At 47.6% G+C, this 26,935-nt stretch overlaps 3 protein-coding genes across 4 annotated transcripts; 2 read left to right on the forward strand and 1 right to left on the reverse strand.

Moving 5' to 3' along the window:
* The first annotated feature begins 3,282 nt into the window (after window positions 1–3,282).
* Window positions 3,283–13,741, forward strand: LOC120413900 (glutathione S-transferase 1-1-like). Its single transcript, XM_039574877.2, has 3 exons — window positions 3,283–3,496; window positions 13,086–13,508; window positions 13,582–13,741. The coding sequence occupies exons 1-3, from the start codon at window positions 3,407–3,409 to the stop codon at window positions 13,723–13,725; spliced, it is 657 nt and encodes a 218-aa protein (XP_039430811.1). The 5' UTR covers window positions 3,283–3,406; the 3' UTR covers window positions 13,726–13,741.
* A 178-nt stretch (window positions 13,742–13,919) lies between these two features.
* On the reverse strand, window positions 13,920–24,663 carry LOC120413888 (transcriptional regulator ATRX-like). Of its 2 annotated transcripts, XM_039574861.2 has the most exons (7): window positions 23,988–24,659; window positions 22,115–23,922; window positions 19,852–21,199; window positions 16,284–17,121; window positions 15,792–16,222; window positions 15,519–15,559; window positions 13,920–15,453 (listed from the first exon to the last, which is right to left on the reverse strand). In XM_039574861.2, exons 1-7 carry the CDS (start codon window positions 24,537–24,539, stop codon window positions 14,013–14,015), a joined length of 6,459 nt encoding a protein of 2,152 aa, XP_039430795.1. In that variant the 5' UTR covers window positions 24,540–24,659; the 3' UTR covers window positions 13,920–14,012. The 2 variants fall into 2 exon arrangements, with proteins under 2 accessions (XP_039430795.1, XP_039430796.1); XM_039574862.2 differs by lacking the exon at window positions 13,920–15,453 and having other exon boundaries at window positions 15,520–15,718; window positions 23,988–24,663.
* On the forward strand, window positions 17,277–19,833 carry LOC120413890 (conserved oligomeric Golgi complex subunit 5-like). Its single transcript, XM_039574864.1, has 3 exons — window positions 17,277–17,437; window positions 17,497–18,150; window positions 18,210–19,833. Exons 1-3 carry the CDS (start codon window positions 17,386–17,388, stop codon window positions 19,802–19,804), a joined length of 2,301 nt encoding a protein of 766 aa, XP_039430798.1. The 5' UTR covers window positions 17,277–17,385; the 3' UTR covers window positions 19,805–19,833.
* Window positions 24,664–26,935: the final 2,272 nt, after the last annotated feature.

Genomic DNA, 26,935 nt, shown 5'->3' on the forward strand with positions numbered 1-26,935 from the left:
AATGGTAGGTACGTAAATATTTAAACAGCTGTAACTTTTGAGTGAATTTTCTGATCAATTTAATGTTTTAATTTAATTTAATTGCCGATTTTTTTATAAACATTTTTTTCACTAAAACTCAATTTGCCAAAATACATATTTTTTTATTTTCGAGATTTTTTGATACGTTTTAGGGGACAAAAACCCGCAACTTTTGAGCTTTAGAGAATTATGATAAAAAAATCGGCCGCCGAGTTATGAATTTTTGAAAAAATCGATATTGCATACAAAAAAAAAATATTGTAAAATTTAATTTGCAATCGAAAAGTATTTAATACATTTTTTGACAAAGGGCTCCGTTTTCAAAATATAGCACCCAAGAGTATGAATTTAGCGAAATATTTGCAGTATTTTAATTTTGAAAATAGTGACCATTTCCATTTTTTTTTAAAGTTCTGAAAATTGCTATAAAATTGTCTAAGAGACATTGAAGATTGGACCTCTGGTTGCTGATAACAGTGGCTTTAAGAAAAATAAGCAGTAAAATTTAAGTTTTCTAAATCTCACCCAAACAACCCACCATTTTCTAATTCGATACCTCAGCAACTAATGGTCTGAATTTCAATGTTAAAACATGAAATATTCGTGAAATAGCCGCTGTATCTCAGCAACCAGAGGTCCAATCTTCAATGTCTCTAAGATAATTTTATAGCAAATTTTCTGAACTTTAAAAAAAATCACTCAAGTCACTCATGGTCACTATTTAAAAAAATTAAAAAACTGCAAATTTTTTATTCATACTTTTGGGTGCTATATCTTGAAAACGGAGCCCCTTTATCGAAAAATCGGTAAAATACTTTTCGATTGCAAATTTTACATTTAAAAATCGAGTAATTTTTTTTTTGTATGAAATTTCGATTTTTTCCAAAAATCACTATTGTTTCAAAAATTCATAACTCTGCGGCAGATTTTTTGACTATACTTCTCTACGGCTCAAAAGTTTCGGGTTTTTGTCCCCTAAAACATATCAAAGAATCTCGAAAATAAAAAATACTTATTTTGGAAAATTGAGTTTTAGTGAAAAAAAAGTTTATAAAAAATCGGCAGAGCAATTCCAGCCCAAAACAGGAATTTTGTGGGTACTTTTTTCTCGACCCTCTCCGATTTCAATGAAACTTTGTAGACATGTTATCCTAGGCCTATAAAAGCCATTTTTGTGTATATGGAGCCAGTTACACTCGATAATGACATTTGAGAAGGGCGTAAGTGTTTTAAATATTTTTGTGTTTCGTAAGGCTGGTACAAATATTTTTAAAAGTTTTTGTCACCCCCCCCTTCAAAATTGGCCCGAAAAATCAGGGGGCAAAAAAAAAAAATTTTACAATAAACTTCAAAATTTCAATGAAAATTCAAGTGCAACCAACTGAAATCAAATTAAAATACATTCTCCTGCGTTTAAAATCATTTTTAGCATGTTTGGGTTTATTAAAAAATCTTAAGATTTTTTGAAAATTTTCGATGCAGAATCTTTTTTTCGATACAATTTTTGTTTTTGTCAGATTTTAGATTTTTTGAAAACTAATGATTGCAAAACAACTGAACTAGTGTAAAATGCATTTAAAAACACTTTTTTCATTTAAATGTGAAGACTATGGCTTGTTATAAAAATTTTTATATTTTTTATTTTTTTGCCCCCCCCTTGACCTTGGCCAGGGCCGAGGGACAAAAACTTTTTTAAATATTTGCATCGGCCTAATTTAAATATTGCAAAAAGTGGTCAAAGACAAAATTGTAGGAAATTTGACGGGCAATATGAAGATCTAAGTAAAATTGTCTGGAGAATCGACTCTCGTGTTCGGTTTTTGAAAATTTTGACGTTTAGAGCACTTTTGAAAAAAACAGTTTCAGTAAATGATTTTTGTATTTTTTTAGGTGAGTTGCTCCATCCTGCATTTTTTGTGAGTCTTTTTGTAACATCTTAGGCTATTTTCACAAAAAATTTGAACGAAAAGAAATCGTGGGCTCACCTTCAAATTTGACTTTTTAACTTAAAAATCGAAAAATCTCATAAAAGTGGCGTGTTTTTTTTCTTTCAGTGTATTTTTTCGGAAAGCCCGTCAAATTTCCTACAAGTTTGTCTTCGACCACTTTTTGATACGATGCAACGGCTTCGAGATACAGCAATATTTAAATTACGAAACACAAAAATATTTAAAACACTTAAGCCCTTCTCAAATGTCATTATCGAGTGTAACTGGCTCCATATACACAAAAATGGCTTTTATAGGCCTAGGATAACATGTCTACAAAGTTTCATTGAAATCGGAGAGGGTCGGGTACAACCGATTCCCTATTTGACATGGAATTGCTCGGCAACAATTTTTTTTCCGTGTACTAATTTTTTTCTCAATAGTCCTCATCAATACCTACAACTTTGCCGAAGATACCAAATTGATCAGAAAATTGACTCAAAAGTTACAGCTGTTTGAATATTTACGTACCATTTTTGTATGGACAGCTGCCAAAATTGTATGGAGGCTTGTATGGGTGAACCAATGACTCAAAATAGCTTATTGAACATTTATTTTAAAATTTTATAAAAGATTTTGAAGATTAGATATATAGATCAGCTAATCTTTTAGTTTCTCAAAATTAAAGTTATTTATTTTTCTAAATAGAAAAATGTGTTAAAATTAGATTTGAGGTATTTACAATAAACAAATCCAGATACGGCTTAACATTACTAAATATCATTAAATAACACATTATTACTAGATAGTATGATTGATTCACTCTACAAAAAAAAAATGCTTCAATTTACCTAATCTGTCTCTTTTGTAACCGCCATTAAGTACGATACCGCATAGTTATTCCTTACTTCTTGCATCGCTGTACCCTAATTACGCGCCGAAAACCAGTAAAAGGATCATTCCGTTCGTTTCGATATTTACCATTTCTCACTGATATGACAAAAGCAAAAACGCCAAACACAACATAACCAAACCGGGTTCGTAGTCTATTCGTTCAATGTCAGCATGAGTCTTCAAATCTCTTCAATACCTTCCCTTCCTGGAGGGAGACATCGCCACCTTCCAACTCTATCGCCACGTGTTGCTCTTCTCATCATTATTAGACGCGCCAAGTGTTCATTTCAGTAAAGTGACGTCATCGTGAAACTATCGTGGCGTGGTCGCCTAGCAGTGGCGTTTCCAAAACTAAATGATCTCTTCTCACCTTTGCTTCTTCCCAGGTGGCGACGACGACGACGACGACGAAGGCCAACTATAAAACTGTCGGCCCAGCACCGGTCGGGCTCTAGTGCGAGTTAGTCGATTGACCGGTGAACAACAAGTGTAATTTGTGTGTGATCATCTCCCGAATCGAATAGTTTTGTGATAACCAAGTGAAGCTTAACGAGTAGTTCAGAATGGCCCCTATTGTGTTGTACCACTTCCCAATGTCCCCGCCGTCCCGGTCGGCCCTGCTGGTGGCCCGCAATCTCGGACTGGATGTTGAGGTATGCGAAAAAATTTCGACCGCCAAGTGTTAATGAAATGTGCAAAAAAAAAACCCCTCCAAAGAGGAAGTCTCGAAATTGTGCCAAGTCATGATGAAACGGCAGGTTTGCTGAATCATTTTTCGAGGGATCATCATCATAAAATGTGAAGAATAACAAGAAGGGTTTGGGGAAGAGTGGTGATTTGGTGGAGATTTGATTGGTTTCGCGGTTTTTGGGATGGGCGCAGGCTTGTAAATTGATCTTTGTTTGCTCAGGCAAATCGTTGAAAACCTTGGATTCACATGAATAATTTGACAAAGTTATTTAGTAATAGGTACCCACGTTTACTTGCGACACAACGAATTTTGAAAAAGTTTTCACAGTTTTAGAAAGTATCAAGCCAGTGAAAGTAGATAAGATTGGAAAGGGAAATTAATATGTAGTATCTAGGCTTAGTTTATTTCCACACTCAAAAATAGCCAATTTCACGGGACCTTAATTTTAAAACACCAAATTTCACTGATATTTCGCGGAACGTGATTTTTCGTTTTCTTTTTCGTTTTCGTTTTACGGAGCAAGGAGGGGGAAGCGGCCTCAAGTCAGTCCAAGTCCGGTTTCTTGTGGAAAAAAGGGTAGTGGCCGAACTAGTATTGCATACAAATAAACACCACCGGAAGATATAGGGGATCGGGAGGGGGAAAGTGAAAGAAAATTAGTGTAGGTGAGGGTAGTAAGGTAGATGACTTGAGCAGTTACGTTAATCTAACTTTAAAACTGAATAAAGGAAATATGAAATTATGATTCAATCAAAAACTAATTTGAGATTTATACAAAAGGAACCTTTGATGTATTTCAAATTTAAAGGAAATCAAATAAATTTACTGGAAAATTAAAGATGAAAACTAACTTGTCAAGGAAACATAAATCTTGAGGCCTTTTTTTCTGGGAAAACTAACTAACTTGAATCAACCTCAACTAAACTGTCGGAAGGTAACTTGAATCTCAAATCCCCGAAATTTTAATTACAAAGCCAAACATTTCTTTACCTAGTTTTTAAACCTGTCTGGCTGCTTCCAAAAACAATAAACATTAATGAAACGTTTATATTCACAAGTTGAACACTCGTTGTTAAGACGACTATTTCGTGCCTTCCATTTCATTAGGGCACACAAGCTTTGCAAACAAGAGTGTATCCCTATCATACCTAATGTAAAATATCATTTGAGTGAAAGAGACACTATCCTGTTCACACCTGTGTGTCCTTTTGAAATATTAGGCTCTATTTGATCGTCAAAACTCCAGTAGATCCTCGTTTCGCAACAATGGTCGATTCCTCGGATTAGTTTTCAAAAGGACGTAAGAGCCATTGGTAAATAAAGCTCTTTTTCATCGGTATTCGACCTACTTACGAAAAACTAATTACGAAAATGCTTGAGATTGTTCATCTACACGTCCTTCAAGTGCCCTGAACTAAACAAAAATGCAATTTTGTTTCAATTTGAAGAAAACCCGGTGTAGGTTGATCTAGTGGACTGTATTTTAAGGTCGATTTTTCCTTCGATTTTGGCCGGAATGAAAGACGCGTGCGAATCGTACGGTTACGAGCTAGACAATGAGCGGTTTATTCTAAAAACAAGGGGTGCGCAAAAAGAAAGCAAAGAATACAATTCAAAGGTAGCGCAGTTTTGGTTTTGTAGTAGTGTGCGTTCGATCTCATCGAACATTCTCCCCGGGCGTTGAAATGAACCATTTCAATTCTTCGCCAGCTGCTCCTCCGGTCGCTCCTCCGGCTGGACCTCCTGGTCCAACGGTAGAAGACAAATCTCGTGCACTGCACGCTTCAGCTCTCCCTTGGGCGTCCTCAGCGTCACGACTCTTGTCACGTTGTCCTTTCCCGGATGCAGCGCCACAATCCGAGCGAGAGGCCACTGCATCGGTGGCGTGTTGCGGTCGATGATCAGCACCAGGGCACCCGGTTTGATCGTCGTTTTCTTGTACCACTTTTGGCGGTTCTGCAATTCTGGAAGGTACTCCTTCGTCCACCTCTTCCAGAAATGTTGTTGCAGCGTCTGGACCAGTTGCCACCTGGACAGCGTGGATTCCTTCAGGGCGAGGTACGACGGTTCCGGAATTGCTTGTAACTCTCTCCCAATCAAAAAGTGGGCCGGGGTGATGGCAGTAAAGTCGTTCGGGTCGTCAGACGATTGCGTTAACGGCCGCGAGTTGAGCACTGCTTCGATTTGGGTGAGTGTCGTGTAAAGTTCTTCGAAGGTGAGTCGGCGCTCTCCAACGATCCGCTTGAGGTGGTATTTCATCGACTTCACCCCAGCCTCCCAAATTCCTCCAAAGTGTGGGCTGCGGGGAGGGATGAATCGCCACTCGATGTTCTTGCTGCTGCAGAAACTGTCCAGGTTCTTCTGGTGTAGCTCATTCTGGAAGAGACGAGCCAACTCTTCAAGTTCGTTGTTGCCACCAACCAGGTTGGTTCCGTTGTCCGAGAGAATGGTGCTGGGCACGCCACGACGGCTCGCCATGCGCCGCAGCGCAGCGAGGAAGGCGTCGGACGAAAGGTTTGATACAAGTTCTAGGTGGATAGCTCTTGTACACAGGCAAACGAAGAGACAAACGTATCCCTTCGTTATCGTTGGTTTCCTCACAGCAGCGTTGGATTTGATCCAGAACGGGCCAGCAAAATCGATTCCGGTTCTGGCGAACGTTGGTGCTGGCTGGACTCGGTATGAGGGCAAATCCCCCATCAGCTGCGACGTCTTCGTTGGGTTGACCCGGAAACAGGTGATGCAGCTGCGGACCACCTTCCTGATCGTCGTCTTCACATTGAGCGGCCAGAACCTCTGTCTGACGACGGCGAGAAGTCCCCGTTGGCCGAGGTGCAAGTTCTCCTCGTGCAGGTGCCGAATGAGGAGCTCGGTTACCGGATGCTTGGCCGGCAACACCATCTGATGGCGACTGTCGTACGGGATGAAGGCGTGTTTGATGCGCCCGCCGACCCGCAGGAGGCCATCGACGTCGAGGAACGGGTTGAGTCCGCACAGCCGGTGCCGTGCTCTCTTGTCGTCCAGTAATGCAGCAATCTCGGTGTGGAACGCCTCGGCTTGAACCAGCTTCACGATAATTCCTTCCGCACGCTTTATCTCCTTACCAGTGAGCCACCCCTTGGTCACCTTCTTGCGCTTTGAAACGATGAATTCTGCAAATCGAGCGACGTAGGCCATGGCGCGCCGCAGCTTGAAGAAGTCGCTCACGTCGTCGAAGGCTTTCAATCGTTCAACAGCTGTCAAAGCGAGCGCAACCGCTGATTTCAGTTCTGGGAGTCTTTCATCGGGAATCATCGGTCCGGCGTCAGTTGTCGTCGGCACTGTAGGCGGGCCATCCCACCAGATGGGGCTCTTCAGCAGCTTGTTCGGAGTTGTGCCCCGGGAGATCAAATCAGCAGGATTGGAGTCAGTGCAAATGTAGCCCCAGCGAAAAGCTCCAGTCATTCGCTGAATTTCTGCTACTCGATTGGCCACAAACAACTGCAGATGTTGCGGCGGCTTTCGAATCCAGCTGAGTACGATTTGGGAGTCGCTCCACAGGTTGACTGAAGCGAACGTCGTACTTGTCGACGACAGCACCTTGGTTACCAAACGGGCGAGCAGTAGCGCCGCCAGCAGTTCGCCGCGCGGTGTTGAAATCTCTTTCTTCTTCTTGGTGGCCTTGGGGAGCAATCTCGACTTGCTGCATACCAGCTTCATGACGGTTGATCCGTCCAGTCGAGTCAACCTAGTGTAGATGCAGGCGCCGTAGGCTTGGTCCGACGCGTCGCAGTACCCGTGCAGCTCCACGAACTGCATCTCCTTGTAGAGAATCCACCTCGGCAGGCGGAGTTTCTTCAGAACCGGCAGCTCACGCCGGAATGACTGCCATTGTCGACCCATGTTCGGGGGAACGAGTTCGTCCCAGTCCGTCTTGAGAGACCCCACTCCGCGCAGGATCAATTTGGCCGCGGTCAGGACCGGCCCGATGAACCCTAGCGGGTCGAAGATCTTAGCAACCTGGCTGGCGACCTTCCGCCTAGTGAGTCGCTCGTTGCTAGCTGGCTCGAAATCCACCACGTCGAAAGAGAACGTGTCGCTCGCCGGTTGCCAGGCAACTCCGAGTGTTTTTACGAGGGCGTTCAAATCGAGCTCAGCAACGTTCAGTTTGGCTCCTTGTTGTGCTTCCGGAATGGCTTCCAGAATCGAGGGCGCGTTTGAGCACCACTTGTGTGCGGCGAATCCACCGCATCGCAGCAACCCGACGATCTCTCGTTGCAGTTGAAGTGCGTCGTCCAGAGACTGCGCACCCGTCAAAACGTCGTCGATGTAGCAAGAGCTTTGTAACACAGCGGCAGCGCGTGGAAATTCTGCTCCGTGGTCGTCGGCGAGCTGGTTCAGGGTCATCGTCGCTTGGAACGGTGACGAGGCGAGACCGTACGTTACGGTCAGCAAATCGAAGATCTTCAGCGGCTGGTTCTTGTCGTCTCTCCAAAACACTCGCTGAAATCGTGCGTCGTCGGGGTTGATCCTCACTTGGCGATACATTTTTGGGATGTCCAGGGTGAGCGCGAACCGGTAGCACCGGAAGTTCAGGAGTATCGCCATCAGATCGTTTTGGACGGTCGGTCCGGTCATCAGGGCATCGTTTAGTGAGACGCCGGACGTGGTCCTGGCGGAGCCATCGAACACCACCCGCAGCTTGGTCGTCGTGCTTGTCGGTTTGATGACACAGTGGTGCGGGAGATAGTACGCCGGTCCACCGTTGTCTGCATCTTCCGTGCGGACCTCACGCATGTGGCCCAGGTTCTCGTATTCATGCATGAATGCGGCGTACTGTTGTTTGAGTTCCGGTTCTCTGTCGAGTCGCCGCTCGACGGTCAGGAAGCGTTTCATGGCCATCTGCTTCGAATCGCCCAACTGGTTCTTCCGCTCGTTGAACGGAAGTCTGACGATGTATCGTCCTTCGCCGTCCCTCTGGTGAGTACGGCGAAAATGCTCAAGACATTCGGCATTCGATGCCGTGTCGCCGGGTCCGGGGGCCAGCAGCTCGTCGCTGCCTTCGATCGTCCAGAACTGCTTGAGGATGTCGCTGAGGCGGTCATCCTCAGTAACCGTGCAGAGGGTTCGAAGTTTCGCTGGACTTGCACTGGACACAGATCCTCCGACGATCCAGCCAAGTTTCGTGTCACGCAGCGTTGGCAAGTTCGGCCCCATCTCGATTTGCTCGCTCTTGATGAGGTCCCAGAAAACATCCGCACCGATCAGCATGTCGATTTTGTTACGCTTGAAGAACGCAGGGTCCGCGAGTTCAGTCCCTGGCGGGAGCGGCCAGTTGCGAACGTCGATTGAGTAGGACGGTAGTTCCCCGGTGATCTTCGGTGCGATGAGCGTCTCGAGTGCCAAGCTGAATTCGTTGACTCGTGACTCGATACGGACTTCGATCTTGGATCGAATGCGCGTGTCCGAACCGTTCAATCCGCTGACGAGGAAACTGGCGGGTTGTCTTTCGAGAGCGAGTAATTTTGCGAACTGCTCAGTCACGAAGTGCGTTTGGGACGCTGAGTCTAGGAGGACTCTGCACGGATAGCTGACGCCTCCACTGCCGTAGGCCAGGACGACGGCAGTTGACAGGAGCGTGACGTTCGCGGATCTCTCGACCTGGGCACAAAGCGTTGCGGTCGGCTCCGATCGGGTGCTGCTAGAACCAGTTGCCTGTTCCGTCCGAACCTGCGGCTCTTTCGACCGGCACAAATCCGCTTCTTCGTTCTTGGACGACGGATCTGCCGGCTTCTTGTCTCCGACGTGCAGCAGAGTGTGGTGGCGTTTGCCACACTTCTGGCAGGAACTCGATGAACACTCGCTGAGGCGGTGTCCGCGCTGTAGGCAGTTGTAGCAGGAACCACTTTTTCTCAAAACACTGTACTTTTCTTTGGCACTGTAGTTCTTGAACTGATCACACTTCCACAACTCGTGGTCACTTTTACACACTGCACACTTTTGCTCCGTCGTTGACACCAACGTGTTGCTTCTAGCCACCGCACGGGATGGCTTCGTCGCTTCCGAGTTTGACTTCGTGTTGACCTCGATCTTCTCCAGAATCTTGCAGCGTTCCTTGAGAAATGCGATCGTCGCTGCGTACGCTGGAAGCTGACCAGCTTTCTGGCGAGTCTCCCAGGTCTTCCTGGTATCTTTGTCCATCTTGGCAGACAGAACGTTGAGCAGCATCTGTTCTCCTAGTCCCACGACTGGAAGGTCCAAATTCTTGAGGGCGTTGACGTTCTTGGTGCACGTATCCAGTAGCTTCCGGAGTTCTTCGGCACTCTCCTTGGTGATCTTGGGTAGGTTGAAGAGCGCCTCGATGTGTTTATCGATGATGAGGCGGTTGTCCTCGAATCTCTCCTCCAGACTGGCCCAGGCAGCATCATAATCATTGTTTTTAATGGTCTCCTCATCGATGAACCCCATCGCCTTTCCCTTCATACAATCCTTGAGGTGATAGAGTTTGATTGCCGGGGACTCCGTCTGGTAGCGCGCCATGATCGTCGTGAACATACACTTGAAGGACTTCCAATTCTCGTAGTTTCCATCAAAACTCGGAAGCGGAACACTCAACGGCGGCGGCTGGAAAGCAGCGGCAGCCGCATTCGCCGGGACGAGCTGATTCGCCGACGCCAACGGCAGGCGCTGCTCCCGTTTGACGGCGGTTTCCAACAAGGTCTCCAGCTTGATGCTGACCTCGTTGTACAGGTGCTCGAACTCGATGTAACGGTTCTCTTGTTCCGTTCTCGCATCGTCAGAGAGGGGCAACGCGACAATTTCATTTTGGATGGTGTTGTACTCGCGATAACAAGCGTCCACATTTTTAGAGTTTTGACGCAAAAACGGAATGTTTTTGAGGTTAGGATTTTGCCTTCCCTCCACTACGTCGACCAAAGCCGTGCTGATGCGCGTCAATTTCGACTTCACTGCCCCTCGCTGACGGACGAGAGCTTTCACTTTTTCTTCCATCTTCCTTTTCTGCTCTTTTCGCTTGTGCTCCAAAATCTGCTCCCTGATGGGGCTGTAGAACGTCTTCTTTTCTTCCTTTTGTTCTTCAGTTTCCCGAGCGCGAGGCTGGTGCATCGTTTTCCATGCTGGGAACACTGATCTTTTTGTTCGTTTTCACTGAAGCGGGCTCTGGCGAATGCAAGATGGCGCCGCTACACTCGACCGACACTTTCGCCGAACCGAATGCTCATTTTCGCGATTTTCCGTCGAAAATCCACTTTTCCCGTAACGTTTACCGGTTCACCACTTCATTCGGCACAGAAGGACCAGAATTTTATGTAGGTTGATCTAGTGGACTGTATTTTAAGGTCGATTTTTCCTTCGATTTTGGCCGGAATGAAAGACGCGTGCGAATCGTACGGTTACGAGCTAGACAATGAGCGGTTTATTCTAAAAACAAGGGGTGCGCAAAAAGAAAGCAAAGAATACAATTCAAAGGTAGCGCAGTTTTGGTTTTGTAGTAGTGTGCGTTCGATCTCATCGAACACCCGGAAATAAAGTAAGAGGTCAAGGTGGCTCTTACGGCTTTTTGAAAACTCATCCGAGATTCAACCATAATCCGAAACCATCTCCAGGGAGAATAACCATAACACTTTTTGATAATTAATGTTTCAAAGCATAGAAACACACATTTGTTCACAAAATACCGTATTTTTTCTTAAGTATTAATTATAAAAATTTGCAATATGGGTATCAAAACAAAATTTGTTATGCATTTTCAATCAAGATTTTTTTTTTTGAAAACACTAAAATTTTCACAAATACCGTATTTTTTCGAAATTACTTTCATAATTCACTGCAATTTCTCTTTATTTAATTAACACTAACATTTTCACAAATTAGCGTATTTTTCGAAAACACTCAATTTTCAAGGATAATTCTAAGGGAGTGTAACAATTTACAACAAAGTTGAAGAGTATAAAAAACACAATTTTTGATGTTTATACATGAGGGGTTTGTTTCCACCAACCTCGATTGATCACAGAATTTTACGCACAGTTGTTGAAGCAAAGTAATGATTTTAGCTATTTTTGACAAGATTTCAACCTGTAAAACTCAGTCGTGAGCTTTCTTAAGTTTTTTTTTTTTTATTTAGCTTGAGAATAGTTTCACGAAAATCAAAGAGGGGTGGAGCTACTGCTTTGTGAGTTGGCTTAAAACCTTCGTTTGCTTGATATAATACAATCTGACAAAAAAAAACGTAACTTAATCCACCTTTAGGTGGTTGGTGCCTTCCTCTCATTTATAGAGTGATTACAATCCCCTAAAGTGTCCCTAAAAGTTCATGGATCTCCCCTAACGTGATCGCAGCACCTAAGAGGTCCTAATAAAAATTAGTGACGAGTAAAAAAACAGACTTCCTACAGACTTTTTGTCAAGATTATACAGACACCGCCTTTCAGGAAAATGGCGTCCCTCTACAAGGCTTTTTTCGTGGCGATCAGACGGGACTATTTGAGGTTATGTAAATTCAGACCATTTTTTAAACTGCTTGTAATTTTAGATAGGTAAGTCAGATCTTGAAAATTCTTAATCCACAAGAAAGGTCTTCTCATATGCTTTCTAAAAATATATAACATGTGAGGGTTTCATGAAAAAACCACCCTTTTTACCACAATTTTAATTTAATATGAAACAGTTTTTTTAACATAACTTTTTAAATACATGATAAAACTGCATGAATTTAAATAGCAACTTAGGGGACGTTAAGATGGATCGATTAAAATCATTCCGGCCAAAATCGGTTGAGCCTGTGACGAGATATTCCAGTGACATTGATTTGGTACACATGTCTACATACAGCCAAACACACAGACATTTGCTCAGCTAGTGATTCTGAGTCGATATGTACAAATGAAGGTAGGTCTAGGCGGTCTAACTAAAAAGTTCGTTTTTCGAGTGATTTTATAGCCTTTCCTCAGTAAAGTGAGGAAGGCAAAAAAAAAAAAAAAAAAAAAAACACGTAAAGATGCGATTCAAGGACTTCAATTGTTTGACCCTAGTACCGCAGTTAAGCAAGGTTTACCGGCCAACCAAAACGCGCACACCATTCATCACCATTAAACCAAATCTAACCAAATAAAAAAGTAAACATTAAGTATGGTTGCGTGTTGCGTGCGCGCACCACCAAGATGTATCAAATTGATACCTAAGTGGCGGCTTGTCGCCTTCAACTCTTACACCTCGCAACGTAACACATTCTAATGAGAACCAGAAACAGCTGTCCCGTACATTGCGACAAAAAAGGGTGGTCTAAACTAAACTCAACTCCCCCTCCCTTCCGGCGTGTCCTTCCAAAGTTATGCCGCGTGTCGTGGCGTGGGTTGGAAAAATTGACCCATCACGCAATCAATTATTCAGCCCCGTGAGAGTCCGATTCCTTCGGGCTGTGGCCACCAGTTATTGATTTTCCGTAATTATTTCACCCTCTCGAGGGGGGAAGGCACGCGTCGATAAAAGCGATTGACCTGCATGCCGAAGGTAACCGTAATGTTTCGTTTTGCTTTGTTCTTTGTACTCAGGTTAAGATCCTGAACCTGATGGCTGGCGAGCACATGACCGAGGACTTTCTCAAGATCAACCCGCAGCACACCGTCCCGACGCTCGTCGACGATGACTACGTCCTGTGGGAGTCGAAGGCGATCGCGACCTACCTCGTCGAGCAGCACCGGCCGGACAGCGCGCTCTACCCGAGCGATCCCCGCAAGCGTGGCCTCATCAACCGGATGCTGTACTTTGACTCGACGGTGCTGTTTGCGCGGGCATTCGCCGCCATCGGCCCAGTTATGCGCGCCGGTGCCAAGAGCATTCCGCAGGAGCGCAAGGACGCCATTGGGGAGGCGCTGTCCACGCTGAACGGATTCCTCGAGGGACAGGACTGGGTCACCGGGGAGGACTGCACCGTGGCCGATTTGTGCCTGCTGGCGAGCGTGTCGTCACTGGAGGTAAGCGAGAGAGAATTACAGTTGGAGTGATGAATGAGTGAAAATTTAACTTTGAATTACCTTCTTCTTCCAGAAATTGGGCGCCGACGTAAGCGGATTGGCCAACGTGAGTGCCTGGCTGGAACGCTGCAAGGCCCTGCCCGGATTCGATGAGAACGAACAGGGCGCCACCATGTTTGGCCAGGGAATCGGCTCCAAGCTGGAGGAACCGTACTAAGAACTCTCTATTTGTGTCGCTCGAGAAAAAAACGGCTTTTATTTAACAAACACACGCTACATTTTCTTCAACTACTTGTCGAACAGTATAAAACAAAGAATAGCATTTAGTGATGAGAGGAATCGAGATGGTAGATGTTAGTATTACTGTTACCACGTTACATCAAGAGGTTAATAATAAAAACGAAAAAAATATTAATGCACTAAGCACTAAACAAAAAAACAAAACAAGTTTTTCTTTCTCAAGTCTCGGAAACGAAATCCAGTTTCGCATTCGATGTGCGAAAATTACGGCGCACTGTTGACCGCGCGTGAACGTTTCATGCTGCTGCTGCCTCCACTCTGCCAGTCGACCTTTCGCTTCGTTCCTCGGTTGATCGCCGACTCCGTCTCACGCATCGTTGAATGCTGCGTCGCGTAACGGCAAAAGGACAGATAGCCCACAAGGAGCGGGTGCAGCAGGTAGCGAACCGTTACTTCTTGCGGCAATTGATGGCAGCTTCCAGTGTAGAGCACCAGCGAGCGGCAGGTGTTTTCTACCTCGACGGTGACGACCTGCTCGACTTTGCGCCACTTGCGATCGCGCTTGTCGTAGGGGGTGAATCGGAACAGCTTGTTGTGTTGAGCCTTCAAGATTTGACCCTTGCGTTCGTTCACGAGCGGAAGCAGCGGGCTCGAGAGTAGTTTTGGATCCCAAAACGATCGGATTGGACCGTACATGACGACCAGGCGTGGCTGCTGCACCTTCTTCGATGGCGCAGGTTGGTATGGGACGAGCGCCGAAGATTCTGCTGGCTCCGCCAGGCGACGCTCTTTTTCACGTTCTTCGATTTCTCCGCAGGAGATGTTCCAATCCAAAAAGTCCACCTCTTCGTCTCCCCAGGAGAGCGTTGTGTTCGCAATTACCGGTTCAGGCTCTTCGACAGGTAATTCGATTGCGGTCGGAATTGGGATGACCGCTGCGGCGATGGATCGCCGTTTGGCGCGATAGACCTTGCTCGTTCGAGGCTTCTTCCAAACGACATTATCTACAGAAACTGGAAGTTCCTTCTCGCGCTTTCGCTTCAATCCGCGAGCGCAGCTGTTGCTGCTGGTCAGCGCTTCGGCCAAGCTGGCGTGAAATACGACGGCTTTCGGTTCGTCTTCTTCCTGTTCCTCTTCGGCTGTCCACAGCGAAACCGGTAGATTGTACGGAACAACGGCACGGCAGCGCTCTTGCAGGATGTCCGCCGTCACGACCTGGCGCGTCTCGTGCAAACTCTCCATCAGCTCGGCGTGCTCCTTTTCGTCGCGAGCCTGCTGGTCGGCCGCCCGCTGGGAATCGGTCAGCGTGTGCTGGGTAAAATCCATTTCGTCTTCCAAATCCGACAGCGCCGAGTAGTACTCGCTAATGTGCTCATCCAGCGAGGCCAGGTCGGCCGCCGTCCAGGACAGCGTCGACGTCTGGGTCAGCAGCCCCATCGGGTACGAGTCCGAGGTGCTCGCAGTTTCGCTGCTGCTACTATCGTCTTCGGAATCGCTTTCCGTGGAGGAAAGTTGCTCCGAGAAGGCAGCGGCGAGGATGACCTCCAACAGGGACACCCTCGGTACGTACGGAACCAGCGCTCGGCACGGATTGTCTGGGTCAGCACGGATAAGGGTACATGCCAGCAAGGCCTTCAACGCGGGATTCATCGCGAAGCGAGGACCGGTGAAGGGAACCAGCGCTCGACATCGATTTTCTTCACAGCTGAAAAGTAATCGCCAGGTTGTTAGTTTGATGTTTTTCGGATAACGTTAGACTAGCAGTTTTACCTGACACTCGACACGCTTCCACCATCGTCGATGCCACGAATCTGCAGAGAGAGTAAGCAGACGCCGTTAATCTGCACAACTTCCGAGAAAACAGAAAAAAAAAAACTAATTCTAAGCTATCAACTATTTACAAAAAAGGACAATAAATAAACAACTATTCGACAATAGCAAAAAGAGAGAGAGCTTTTTCATTATTTGATCTGCAAAAAGGAAGAGAAATGGAAGCGGAATCAGTTCTGCGCGCGCGGCCCTGAACAACCTTGCGACACCCACCTTCTTCGCCGCCTTGATCGCGGGAACATCTCCCGCTTTCAACGGCACGGCCGCTCGTTTCATACTGCGCGTCATAATCACGCGGGGAGCCGGCACGGCCGCGGGAGAGCTGCAGGTGGCCACCACGACGACCGCGGCTGGCGACGCCGTCGTTGTGCTTGTCGTCACGGACGGATCCTCGACCAGACTGGCCTTGAACTTTTCGTAGCTGACCGGCGGCGGTGGAACGATCTGGTCTACGGTGGAGTTCATTGTGGTCGTGGTGGTTTCAGCGTAGCTCGCCAACTCCTGCGTGCTTCCAACCGGATCGTACTCGATCATGGACAAACCGCTGTCACTCTTCAAAACTGGAACCGACGGTGGAATCGACACCTCCATCTCTGTCGACTGCTCTTCGCGACTCTCCTCGAGCGGCTCTTCCGAGTCGCCCTCTGAAAGCAGAATAAAGAAGTTGATATCACAAACGCAATTAAATTCCCCCACATTTCTCACCGTAGGACAAGTTCAACAGGTCGATTGTGTCCATCACTGGAACATCCCGCGCGGCAACCTTCTTCTTGGCTGGTGGCTCGTAATGATCATCCTCTCCCTTAACCTTCTTCTGGACAGCATTCTCCTCAAGCTCGCGCAACAGTTCCACCTCGGCGGCACTGACCGTAACTTGAGAGGCCGCGCGCTTCACCCCCAGTTCGGGCTTCAAACTCAACCGTTGCCTCTGCTCCTCGATGATGCTCAACCCACCGCCGTAGCTCGTGTTGTACGGATCATCGCCAAAAATGGTCGCCTTGTTGTTTGGCGTCGGCGGAGCCATTTGTCGCACCGGAAGAGCCAACGGCGGTAGCGGTGCCTGCTGTTCCGGCTTGACGTCGTCGTCGTAGTTTGGAGTGCATGCCAGGTCCAGCTCGGTCAACACCTGCGAGTCCAAGTCCGGATCGGACAGCTGCGAGTCGGTTGGACCCAGTCCACCACCCAGAATGTCCAGCCCAAGTCCCGCGACGCCATCCGTCGTGTGATGCTTCGACTTGAACTGGGCCCAGGCGACCTTCTTTTCGGCCTCGGTCAGATCCTGCTCCGTTTTGTTGTCCAGCATCGTCTCGTGCGTGTGGTATCGGAAGATTAGCTTGTGCTTGTTCCACAGCAAATTGGACAGCAGCTCGTCCTCGGCGGGGGCGGCGTTCGGCCGGGCCGCCATGTCGACGCGCTCAAAATGGTACAACTCCTCGAGGTCGGCCATGCTATAGTTGCGGTCGACCTGCTTCTTGTCCGCCACCCGGTGACTCATCGCCTGTTTCGTAACGGCCCGCGAGTACACCTTCTCCTCCATGGAATGCTGTAGAAGAAGAAAATTTGGGAATTAAAAAAATAGGGCTAATAGCACCTCCTAATTTATTTGTGTTGAATACCATCCTGCCCCTCAAAGTAAACAGCTTTGAATAATAACAAAAGTTTGTCAATTCCAAACAGCCGTGTAGCTGTCAAAGTCTTTGTCGTCATTTTCCATAATGTTTGTTTTGAAATTGGTCAACTAGAATTAAATTTGCGACGTGTACGCTAATCAGAGAAAAAATAAATAAAATCATCGATTGGATTCGCAATGACCATGGATAGCGAAACCCTCAAAACCTGTGAAACTATAGAAAAAGATGGTGAGCATAAAATCAACCAAAAGAAGTGAACCCCTTCTTCAATGTTTTTCCCGCCGCAGAGTTCTTCAGCGTATTCCTGCAGGACAAGCAAGAGGAAAAGGCCAAACTGGCCACCAAAATGACCATCACGGACCAGATCGGCAAACTGTCCGAGGGCCTGGAGAAGGTGTCCGCCCAGCTGCAGACGCAGGTTCGCGACCAGTACGGAACGCTGCTGTTCCAGGCCAATCAAGCGGGCCGGCTGAATGCCGCCGTCGGTTCCGTGTCGGGCCACATTGAACGGTTGAAGGCCAGCGCGGACCGGCTCAAGAAGATGGTCAACGTGCCGTACGAGCAGACGGAAACGCAAACGAAGATTCTGGCGAGGCTGCACGAGTTGTCGCACCTGCTGCGGCAAAGTGGCCGGTTTTTGCACGTCTATCAGCGGCTGGAGGGCGCGCCGGGACTGGCGGACCAGGCGAGTGTGATTTACGAGCTGGACTGTCTGATGGACGATGTGGATCTGACGGGGATCGACTTTTTGCGGGAGGAAATTGGAGCGGTGAAGGCTGTTAAGGCGCGGCTGGTGCAGACGGCCCACCGGGATCTGTTCCAGAGCATTCAGGGCGAAAAGGAGGACGAGACGAAGAATTGCTTGCGGATATTTTTGAACATGAAAACGCTGAGCAAGTGCTTGGAGAACATCCTGGAGACGTACCAGCGTTACATCAAGGGTGAGGGTTTTGAGGCTTGGTTGCGATCAACGGGCAATAATTTTGAATTTCTGTTGTAGATTCCATCAAGGAGTGCTTCACGACCTCCGACATTAGTAAGTTGCGCAAATCGGACCCCTCCGGCACGAAGGATCGCTCGGAACAGACTAGGGGACCCGGCAAAGCGCCCGTCCTAACCAGTTCGACCAACTTTCGCTCCAAGCTGTGGCAAGCGCTGGAGTGGCTCTTTCTGGACGAATTTCACAGCTACTGTCAGCAGATCATTTTCCTGCAGCGTTGTCTGCTGTACAGTGATCTGGCCCTAACCGACGACTGCAAACGGATGGCCGAGACGATCGGGTCGAATTTCTGGACCAACTTGACCCGTCAGCTGACGACGTCTTTCGCGAACGCGCAATCCAACACTCCACACGTCTATCAAGCGCTCCAGCAGGGACTGCCCAAGTTGCTTTCGGTGGCCCGTGGGCTGGAGAAGAAGCTGGACCATGGTCCGTTTGTGTTTGACGAGCAGGTGTTTGCTTCGCTGGAGGCAGGTTACTTGGAAAAGTGCGCCAACAATTTGAAGATGGTTCTGGTGGACATTGAATTTCCCAACCAGGAGGTCATCGATGCCGTCGTCCGAGTTGCTTCAACCGAGCTGAATGCGGCCATTGTGGACGATCGGCTGACCCGGCAGGTGACGGACGTTATCTGCGTTTCGAACAAAGATCTTTGGAATCGTATCGAGCGGAACGTGAAGCTAGGTGGCGATACGCAACAAGTGTTGGACAATCCGAACGCGGCCCAGTCGCAGAACATTACCCTTGCGAACATCATCTTCTACCACCAGGAAGCCATCGGCCGGTTGATTCGTAATCTTGGCACCAAGTTCTCCGCTTCACCGTCCGCTAGCAAGTTGAAACAAAGCCTCAACGAAGGTCGTACTATCACGCTGACCATCATGCAACAGTTGATCGGTTCGATCCATTCGGCCGTCAACATAATCCTGCTGTCGATGCATCGCGAACCGGGACTCAACACGGCCACCATAACTGCAGCCGGACCGTCGTTCTACGTCCAAGAATTGCAGGATTTCCTCCTCCGCTCGTGGAACTCACACATCGCTCCGTTCTCCGACAAGACCACCATAGAAGAGTGCGGCCTCAACCTGGCTCGCCGTTGCATCGAACTCTTCGTCCAAAACGCCGCCCTGTGCAGACCCATCTCGATGGCCGGACGGCTACGACTCAAGTCCGACTGCCATCACCTGGAGCAAGCCCTGAAACCCATCGTCCCCGACCTGACCGTGCTGGGCAAGAACTTCCGTATGCTGCGGGCAATGTCTACGCTGCTCAACGCCTCTCCGGAAGACCTCGTCAAACAGGAGAAAGACGGCGCCGTTCCGCCCTACATCGTGCTCTTTCTACTGTTTGGTTTTGCCGGGTCGGACCTGGCCAGCCCGCACATCACCGCCGGATGGTCCAACGAGAAGCTGCTGCAGTGGCTCGAATCGCACACCGCCGAACGGGACCGGCTCGAGTTGATTACCGGGGCGCTGCAAAAGTACCGCGCGGTCGTCCGACAGAAGAACATTTCCCAGTACGATGTAATTTACCCACTTATAACGCAATATCTGGACGAGTCGATTGCCGACTCGACCAAGGGCAGTGATTGAACTAATAAAGGTTAAACATGTTAAAAACAGTTCCCTCTTTTACTTACCATCGCCAACAGCCGGTAGATGTAGCACGGTTTCTGCTGTCCCAGTCGGTAGATTCGGAAGATGCCCTGCTGATCTACGGCCGGGTTCCACGAAGTGTCCAGGATGATGACCCGATTCGCTCCCACCAGGTTAATGCCCTGGCCGCCAGCCTTGGTCGAGATGAGAAAGACGCGCGTCACGAGGTTCTTCGGATCGTTGAACTTGGTGATCATTTCGTGCCGCGTTGACTTGGACGTTCCGCCGTCGATGCGGTAAAAGTCCATGCCCGGACGCCACGGGCCGCGGAACTTGTTGAACCCGTACAGGGCCGCCTTCGGATTCGTGCCCTGCTCGTCGATCATCTTCATAAAGTGCTCGACCATGTTCAGCACCATGACGTAGCCGGAGAAGATCAGACACTTTTCGCCGCGTTCCTGGCACAGCCGCAGGATTTCGAACAGCAAAATCATCTTGTTGCTCGGGAAGAGCGATTCCAGGTCGTCGGCGCTGATGATCTGCTTCCACCAGATGTTTGTGATGGCGCGAGTTCGATCTTTGTCGTCGTCATCGTCATCATCCGAGCTGCTGTCGAAGCCGTGCGCTCGACGAGTTGCCCGGCGACGCTCTTGAACTCCGTACTTTTTCTTCATTGCCGTTTCCCAAGCCCGCTCGAGCACGATCGGGTGCGTCCAAATCTTACGCATGAAGGTGTAATCCTCCAGCAAATGTGCGCCTCCCGTTTCCTGCCGCAGCGGATTCCGCTTCAGGTACTGTTCGTACAGATCTTCTTGTACTGGGGTGAGCGGCACGTACAACACGTACTCATACTTTTCGGGCAGAAAGCCGCGCAGCACATCAAACTCTTTGCGCTGGACAAAGTTGACCAGGTTTTTGTGCAGAACGTACGATCGATACTTCATGTACTTGACGTCCGCCACGGCAGAGTCCGCGTGTTGTCCCTGCTTGATCGGAGTCGCGTAGTGTTCGTTGAATTCCTTCTCGCTTCCGAGGTAGGCCGGCTTCACGAAGTTCACCATGCAGTAGTACTCGTTCAGGTTGTTCTGGATGGGAGTTCCCGTCAGGATGATCCGACGCTTGGTGGCAATCTCTGCCACCGACAGGTTCGTCTGCGACTTGCGGTTCTTGATGATGTGACCCTCGTCCAGAATCACGAGATCTGCTCCCGGATTGATGAGGACGCGGCGTACCTCAGTGCGTACACCCTCGGAATGTTTCTCGCCCTTACGGTTGCTAGCGTCGTAGAACACCAACGAACGGAACGCTTCATAGCCGATCAGCAGCACGCTGGCCATGCGACCGGATATGGAGTGGAAGCCGCGAAGAACCTCCAACTTCTTTATGATATTGCTGGAAGGAGAAATTGGATATCATTAAAATTTAATATAGTTGTGACTTGATAACCATAGATAGGCCAGAAATAGAGCCTTCAACCTAAGAAGTCGTCTGGTTCCCACTAATACCATCCACAAATTCGCAATTTCCAGTAACATGTTCTTGATTGACTTGCGTTTCTTTTGCGTTGCACTTTTCAGTGCTGTGAGGACCCCCACAGCTGCTGCACCTGGGATTGAGACGGCAGTTACTGGTTCTGTGACCGAACTGCAAGCAGTTCTTGCACTGAATCACGTGCGGTTCTTTGTTCTGGTTGAAGAGTACAACTAAAGGTGTCTCATCGACGGTGGGAAGCTGCTGCTGTACTGCCATGACATCCAGCTGATGGTCTGTCTTAAGCGGCCCTTAAAAGCTCAGGTTCCAGGTTCGGGAGATCTCGCATTACTACTCGGTGCGGTCTATCACCGTGTAGGTCCGTAGGTGTAGAACTTCACCTTGTTCTTCTTCAAGTGGGCTTGCAAAGCTCTAGCACTAACGATGACTGCTTCTTTCCCCCCGCCGACATCCAGCAGCTGGCTTTTTCTACTGCTGGGTTGGCACTGTTGTTCTTTGTTCTCTTCTCCACTAGCGGGCTGAACTTGTTGTTGCTGAGCAGTTGCTTCACGTTCTGGACAGTAACCTCGCTCTTCGTCTTCCTACGTTTGACCTTGACTTACTTCGGAGTCTTACACCTCCATGCGTGTAGCCGCCTGTCCGGTTTCTCCCACACTCTTTCCTTCATGACCTCTTCCAATAATACGGCCCTCATGGCCGTCGGCGGAAAAAACAAAACGCGCTATTTATGCATTGAACTTTAAAATACGACTGTTCAGATTGAAGGCTGTATTTCTGGTTATCAAGCCATAGACTGAAAAGATTCGCGATACTCACGAGCTATCCGGCAGGTAGAACACCTTCAGCTTCACCCCGCTCTGGATGTCGCCCAGCCAGTGCTGAATCTCCTGGGCCCAGTTCATGACGGTGCTCTTCGGACAGATCACGATGATTCGCTTGGTTTTCATCTTCGGGTAGCACACAACCGTGTTCATAAGGGCAATCACCTGCAGCGTCTTGCCGAGGCCCATGCAGTGCGCCAGAATGCACCCGGATCCGTTGGAGTTCTTGACGTCCGAAACCCCGCCGTAACAGCAGTCGTACATGAACTTGACGCCCTCGCGTTGGTGGGGTTTCATTGTCTTCACCAGTTCCGGGTGCACCCGGATGAAGGTCTTGCTGTCGGTGTCGTAATCCAGGATCAGCTGATTCTCCGGCATTGTGGTCTGGTAATGCTGCAGCTGCTGTTGTAGCTTTTCGTTGTTCCGCTCGACCCGTTTGGCGCGTTGACCTTCCTCACGGATGGCTTTCTGGGCGATCCAGGAGAGATCTGGGATGCGCGTACGGCAATCGATTTCGTTCTTCATTAGTTCCAGGTCGGGATTTTCTCCTGTAGGCGCTGGCGGCACGCTGAACTTGGGCTGATGTGGCACGATGTACTGGAGCTCTTCAACCGTAGGTTCGCGGTTTGGGTTGGGATCGGAGTTGGTGATGAACTTGGGTCCCTTGGCCTCCAGTTTTTGCACCATCCACTGCTTCGCTGGAGCTTTTGACGGTCCGGGCTCGGGTTCATATTCGGGAGTTGGAATGGCGACCGACTTGGGTCGATACTGTGCACGTGAGGTTGCAGCAGCGACCGGCTCGGGCACATATTCTGGGACGACCGGCTCGGGTTGATATTGGCCGGTTGGAGCGGCAACATACTCGGGTTGATTCTGATTGGTTACAACCGTGACCGGCTTGGGTACATATTCAGGAGTTACGAATACGTCCGGCTTTGGCTCTGGTTCCGATTTGATCTGAACGTCACCAGCTTTCTGACGACGTCCTGCCGTTGCACTGACAAACAGGACTTCGTCATCTACGGGGGGTTGCTCAACTGGCTCAACAGGTTTCTTGGTAAAGTACCGCTCGAGAGATTGCTGAACCACCGGAGTTTCCGTCGCCGGGAGAACCCGTCTACGATGAGAATCGACCGAAGATCGCGAACCGATGCTGGTGGTTGGCGTGTCCGTGGTGTTGCACTCCTGTGTAACCCGCTTTTTGGGCGACGCAGGTCGAGCCGGTTCCGCCGGCGGTACAATCTCCCGGTGAATCGGTGTCGTGTACGCATCGTGATCGTTTTGCAGTCCGTGGAAAATGTCATCATTTATTGAAGGTGTCTCGTTGATCATACTGTCGGTTGGCGGTGGACAAACTTCGGCCATCAGCTCCGTGTCGAAGAACAGATTGCAATCCGGATCGCCGTCCGTAATGTCCATGATGCTAGTTTCGTAGCTGTTCTCGGGTGGGCAGTCACGAATCGGTTCCATGTCTTCGGGCTCGTCAACAGACGGGGCTTCGGGTTCAACGTCCGTGTCATTCTTCGACGGCGATTCATCCTGACCAGAGGACGGATTGCCACTGTCTTTGGCAGATTCATCCCGTTGGTGTGAATTGTCCGGCTGTTGCTCCGTCGAATCGCCAGTTTTGTCCGGCGATGTGTAATCAACACTGTCGGATCGAGCCAAACGCCGGGGACGCATCGGGGAGTCATCGTCCGACTCGATGACCGGTTTTGGCTTGTGTTTGTCCCGACGGGACAATCTCGGCTTGGGTTCCTTAAAATTTTCGCAGTCAAACTCAGCTCGCACCTTCTGGTAGCACTGCAAGAATAAAAACAAATCTATATCTAAAAACTATCCAAAATCCCGGTCATAATCCGGCTTACCTTCTCGCTCAACTTGTTCAGCTTCTGCTTAAGTCGACTCATCTCGTCGTTATTCCCCTCGTCAAGCAACAAGTTTTCCATCTGGTCGCAAATGTCCACGATATCCATACCGTACTTGCGCACCTGGATCAGCACCGTCGGAAGTCGCAACATGGCCCGCATCTGGGCAACCGAATCTTCACCCTCCTCTTCCTCTCCGCTGACCTCACTAGATCGCGCAATCGCAGCAACCTGTGGCTTCTTGCGAGTGTTGCGCTTTCGCTCTCCGGCTGGCAGAACGACCTTCGGAGCTGGTGCTACGCCCTTCTTCTTCTTTTTCTTCCCAACCTTCAGCGAATCATCCGAGCGCAGCTCGGAAGGAGCCCGAAAGCTGCCCGCCTCCTTTGCTGCCCTCCGGCGGGGGTTCCGCCTACGCCCCCCAACGACAGTCGGAACCTTGGGCGCCGCTGGCGCTACGCCCCCCTCGTAATCCGACGAGCCGGAATCGATCTGCCAGCTGCCCGACCGGGAGCTGATTCCGACGGACGATTCGTCCGTGTCGGAATAGGCCATGGCAGGTTCCCGTTTCCTCAATATTCTCACAAAACTTTTCACGAAAAAAAAAGACTGGGACAACTCTTGCACGAAACGACTGAACGCGAGCACGAACGGACAGGTTTTGGGGAAAGTTTGGGCGGCCTTTGCCAAACTCAAGTTTGGATCAAATAGGTGGGATTTGGTGGATTTCGCAAACATTTAACACCGCTGGGCAGTCAAATAATAGGGTTGTCGATAATTTCGTCTTGAAGGCCAATAAGCACCCCACAAGAAAAGCGGTTACCTATCGGCAGTCGCGCTTTGTGCACCGTTTGTAAGAGAGGCCGAAAAACGCGACTTCCGAAAGGTTAAGAAATATGGCTTCACAAACAGCAGAACAAAGGAGAGGGAGTTAAAGTTAATGTTGGGGTTTTTCTTCACCCTCTCTGGCTATCTTTCGCTGCCGCTACTGCCCAATTGAAATTTTATTTGACCGGGCATAAAGATTAGATAAGGTAAGGTTGTGGTAAGGCGTGTTTTCCAGCAGTCAAAAAATAGTTTGCACGAAAACCGGATTTTATATGCAGATTTTTGGAAAGGCGAAAATTTTCTCATGTTCAGTGCAAATTGGGTCCTAAAATTAAGGTTAAGTTTGTAATATTATTGTTCACAACATAAAAGCTTATTTTTCTAAGTCAATGACTCTGCGCAGATGTGACATGTGTATGACCGGAAAGGATTTAAAATGGATTTATAAATCAATTTAAAATATAACTTCAGGGCCAATTGGGTACTAAAGCCCAATGTCAATTTTTATGTACAACGATAAAAAAACACGATTAAAAACCATTTCTTATCACTTTTTTTCATTTTAATGCAAAATTTTTTTTTTGACAAGACAACATTTTTTCGATGGATCAACTATGGTCCCCTTGGAACGAGCGTATTTTTTACCGTTGTTCATAAAAATGTACATTGGGCTTTAGGATCCTATTTCACTGGAATATTCTGTATATGAAAATTTTCAAATATCTAGAGTTTTTTTTTAAAAGGACCAATCAAAAATTGTCTTTCATATGTTTATAGGACCTAATAAAAAAAAATCTGGATATTCCTGATCGTTCCTGATCACCCAGTCACGAAATATTCTAGCAGAGCTGGTTCTGTCAGAATCCTGCTAGAACGGTGGAACATTTCTGCTAGAATGCTCTAAGAATATCCAGCTATCTAAGAATTCTGCTAGAATCCTGCTACAACGTCGTGACTGGGCACTATTTTTGATTTTAATCGAGGGGGGCGTCACTTCCGCGCTAACCGAGCGATAGAGCTTCCTTTTCAAACCTTCCCGCATAGTCATGAACTATATAACTACTTTATGACAAATAGTTACTCAACTATTTATCAAATGGTCTCTACTATTCATTAAATTGTAACCCAACTATATATGTACGATATATCAAACCATTAATTCCATTCCCAAAATAGTTTTGGTCGATTTTACTATATGAGAAATTAGTTGTTAGGCAGAAAACTATATGAGGTTTTCATACATATGTAAATATTTTTATAAACTTGGATTTTACGTCAAATAGTCATTGCCCAAAAAATTGATTATTCCCTATATAGTTTCTGAAAAACTACTTTACCGACACTACTTTGCCGACACTTTAAAAAAGACCGCAAAAATGAACCCTACAATTGTTGTGATAATTACTTCGGATATAATCAAATTTGATTTTTAAGTTCTATCGATAGTTGGTGAATGTTTACCGCCATTATATGTGATGTTATTTACGTTGCTGCCGAACTGCTGCCGCCTTATCCGATTGATCTATATCTGTTGGTGGTTTTTCAGTGGTTTTGGTGACATGTTGTATTAGAAGGGAGCAAGCTCGGGGGCAAGTATTTTTCGATAAGTCCAAGTAGTCCAAACAATTGACTCATTTTATAGTGAACAGTAATAGTCCACCATGTAGTACACATATTTTTGGTGTGTGGTAAGAACAGCATGCCTACTTTTTCTGGAATAGTGAAAGTCAATTTCATGAGCCCTCGTAACATTTTTCTTCTTTTGGGGAGTTTTCTGATAATCTGAGGAGAAGTGGGGGTGTTGAAGGTTCTCTATCATCCAGAGGAATCGACTGTGATCAATTTACTTGATAAAAGTTGAAATTTTTGTACCAATCGTTTAACATATAGTTGGATTATATAACAAACTGTAATTGTACTCCATACTGTTGAAATATTGTTTGAACTATTTGGACTTATAGAAATTTTTAATTCAAAATAGTATGGTGTATAGTAATTTTACTTCATGTAAGTTGACAAATTATTTGGATTATACAAACTTATCGAAAAAAATGTGGCCGCCATCAATTGTGTTCTACTATAGCATTTATAGTAGGTTTTTTGTTCTTACAGGTTCTGACTAT

This window comes from Culex pipiens, chromosome 2 (assembly GCF_016801865.2).
Source record: "Culex pipiens pallens isolate TS chromosome 2, TS_CPP_V2, whole genome shotgun sequence".
NCBI classification, from domain to species: Eukaryota; Metazoa; Arthropoda; class Insecta; order Diptera; family Culicidae; genus Culex; species Culex pipiens.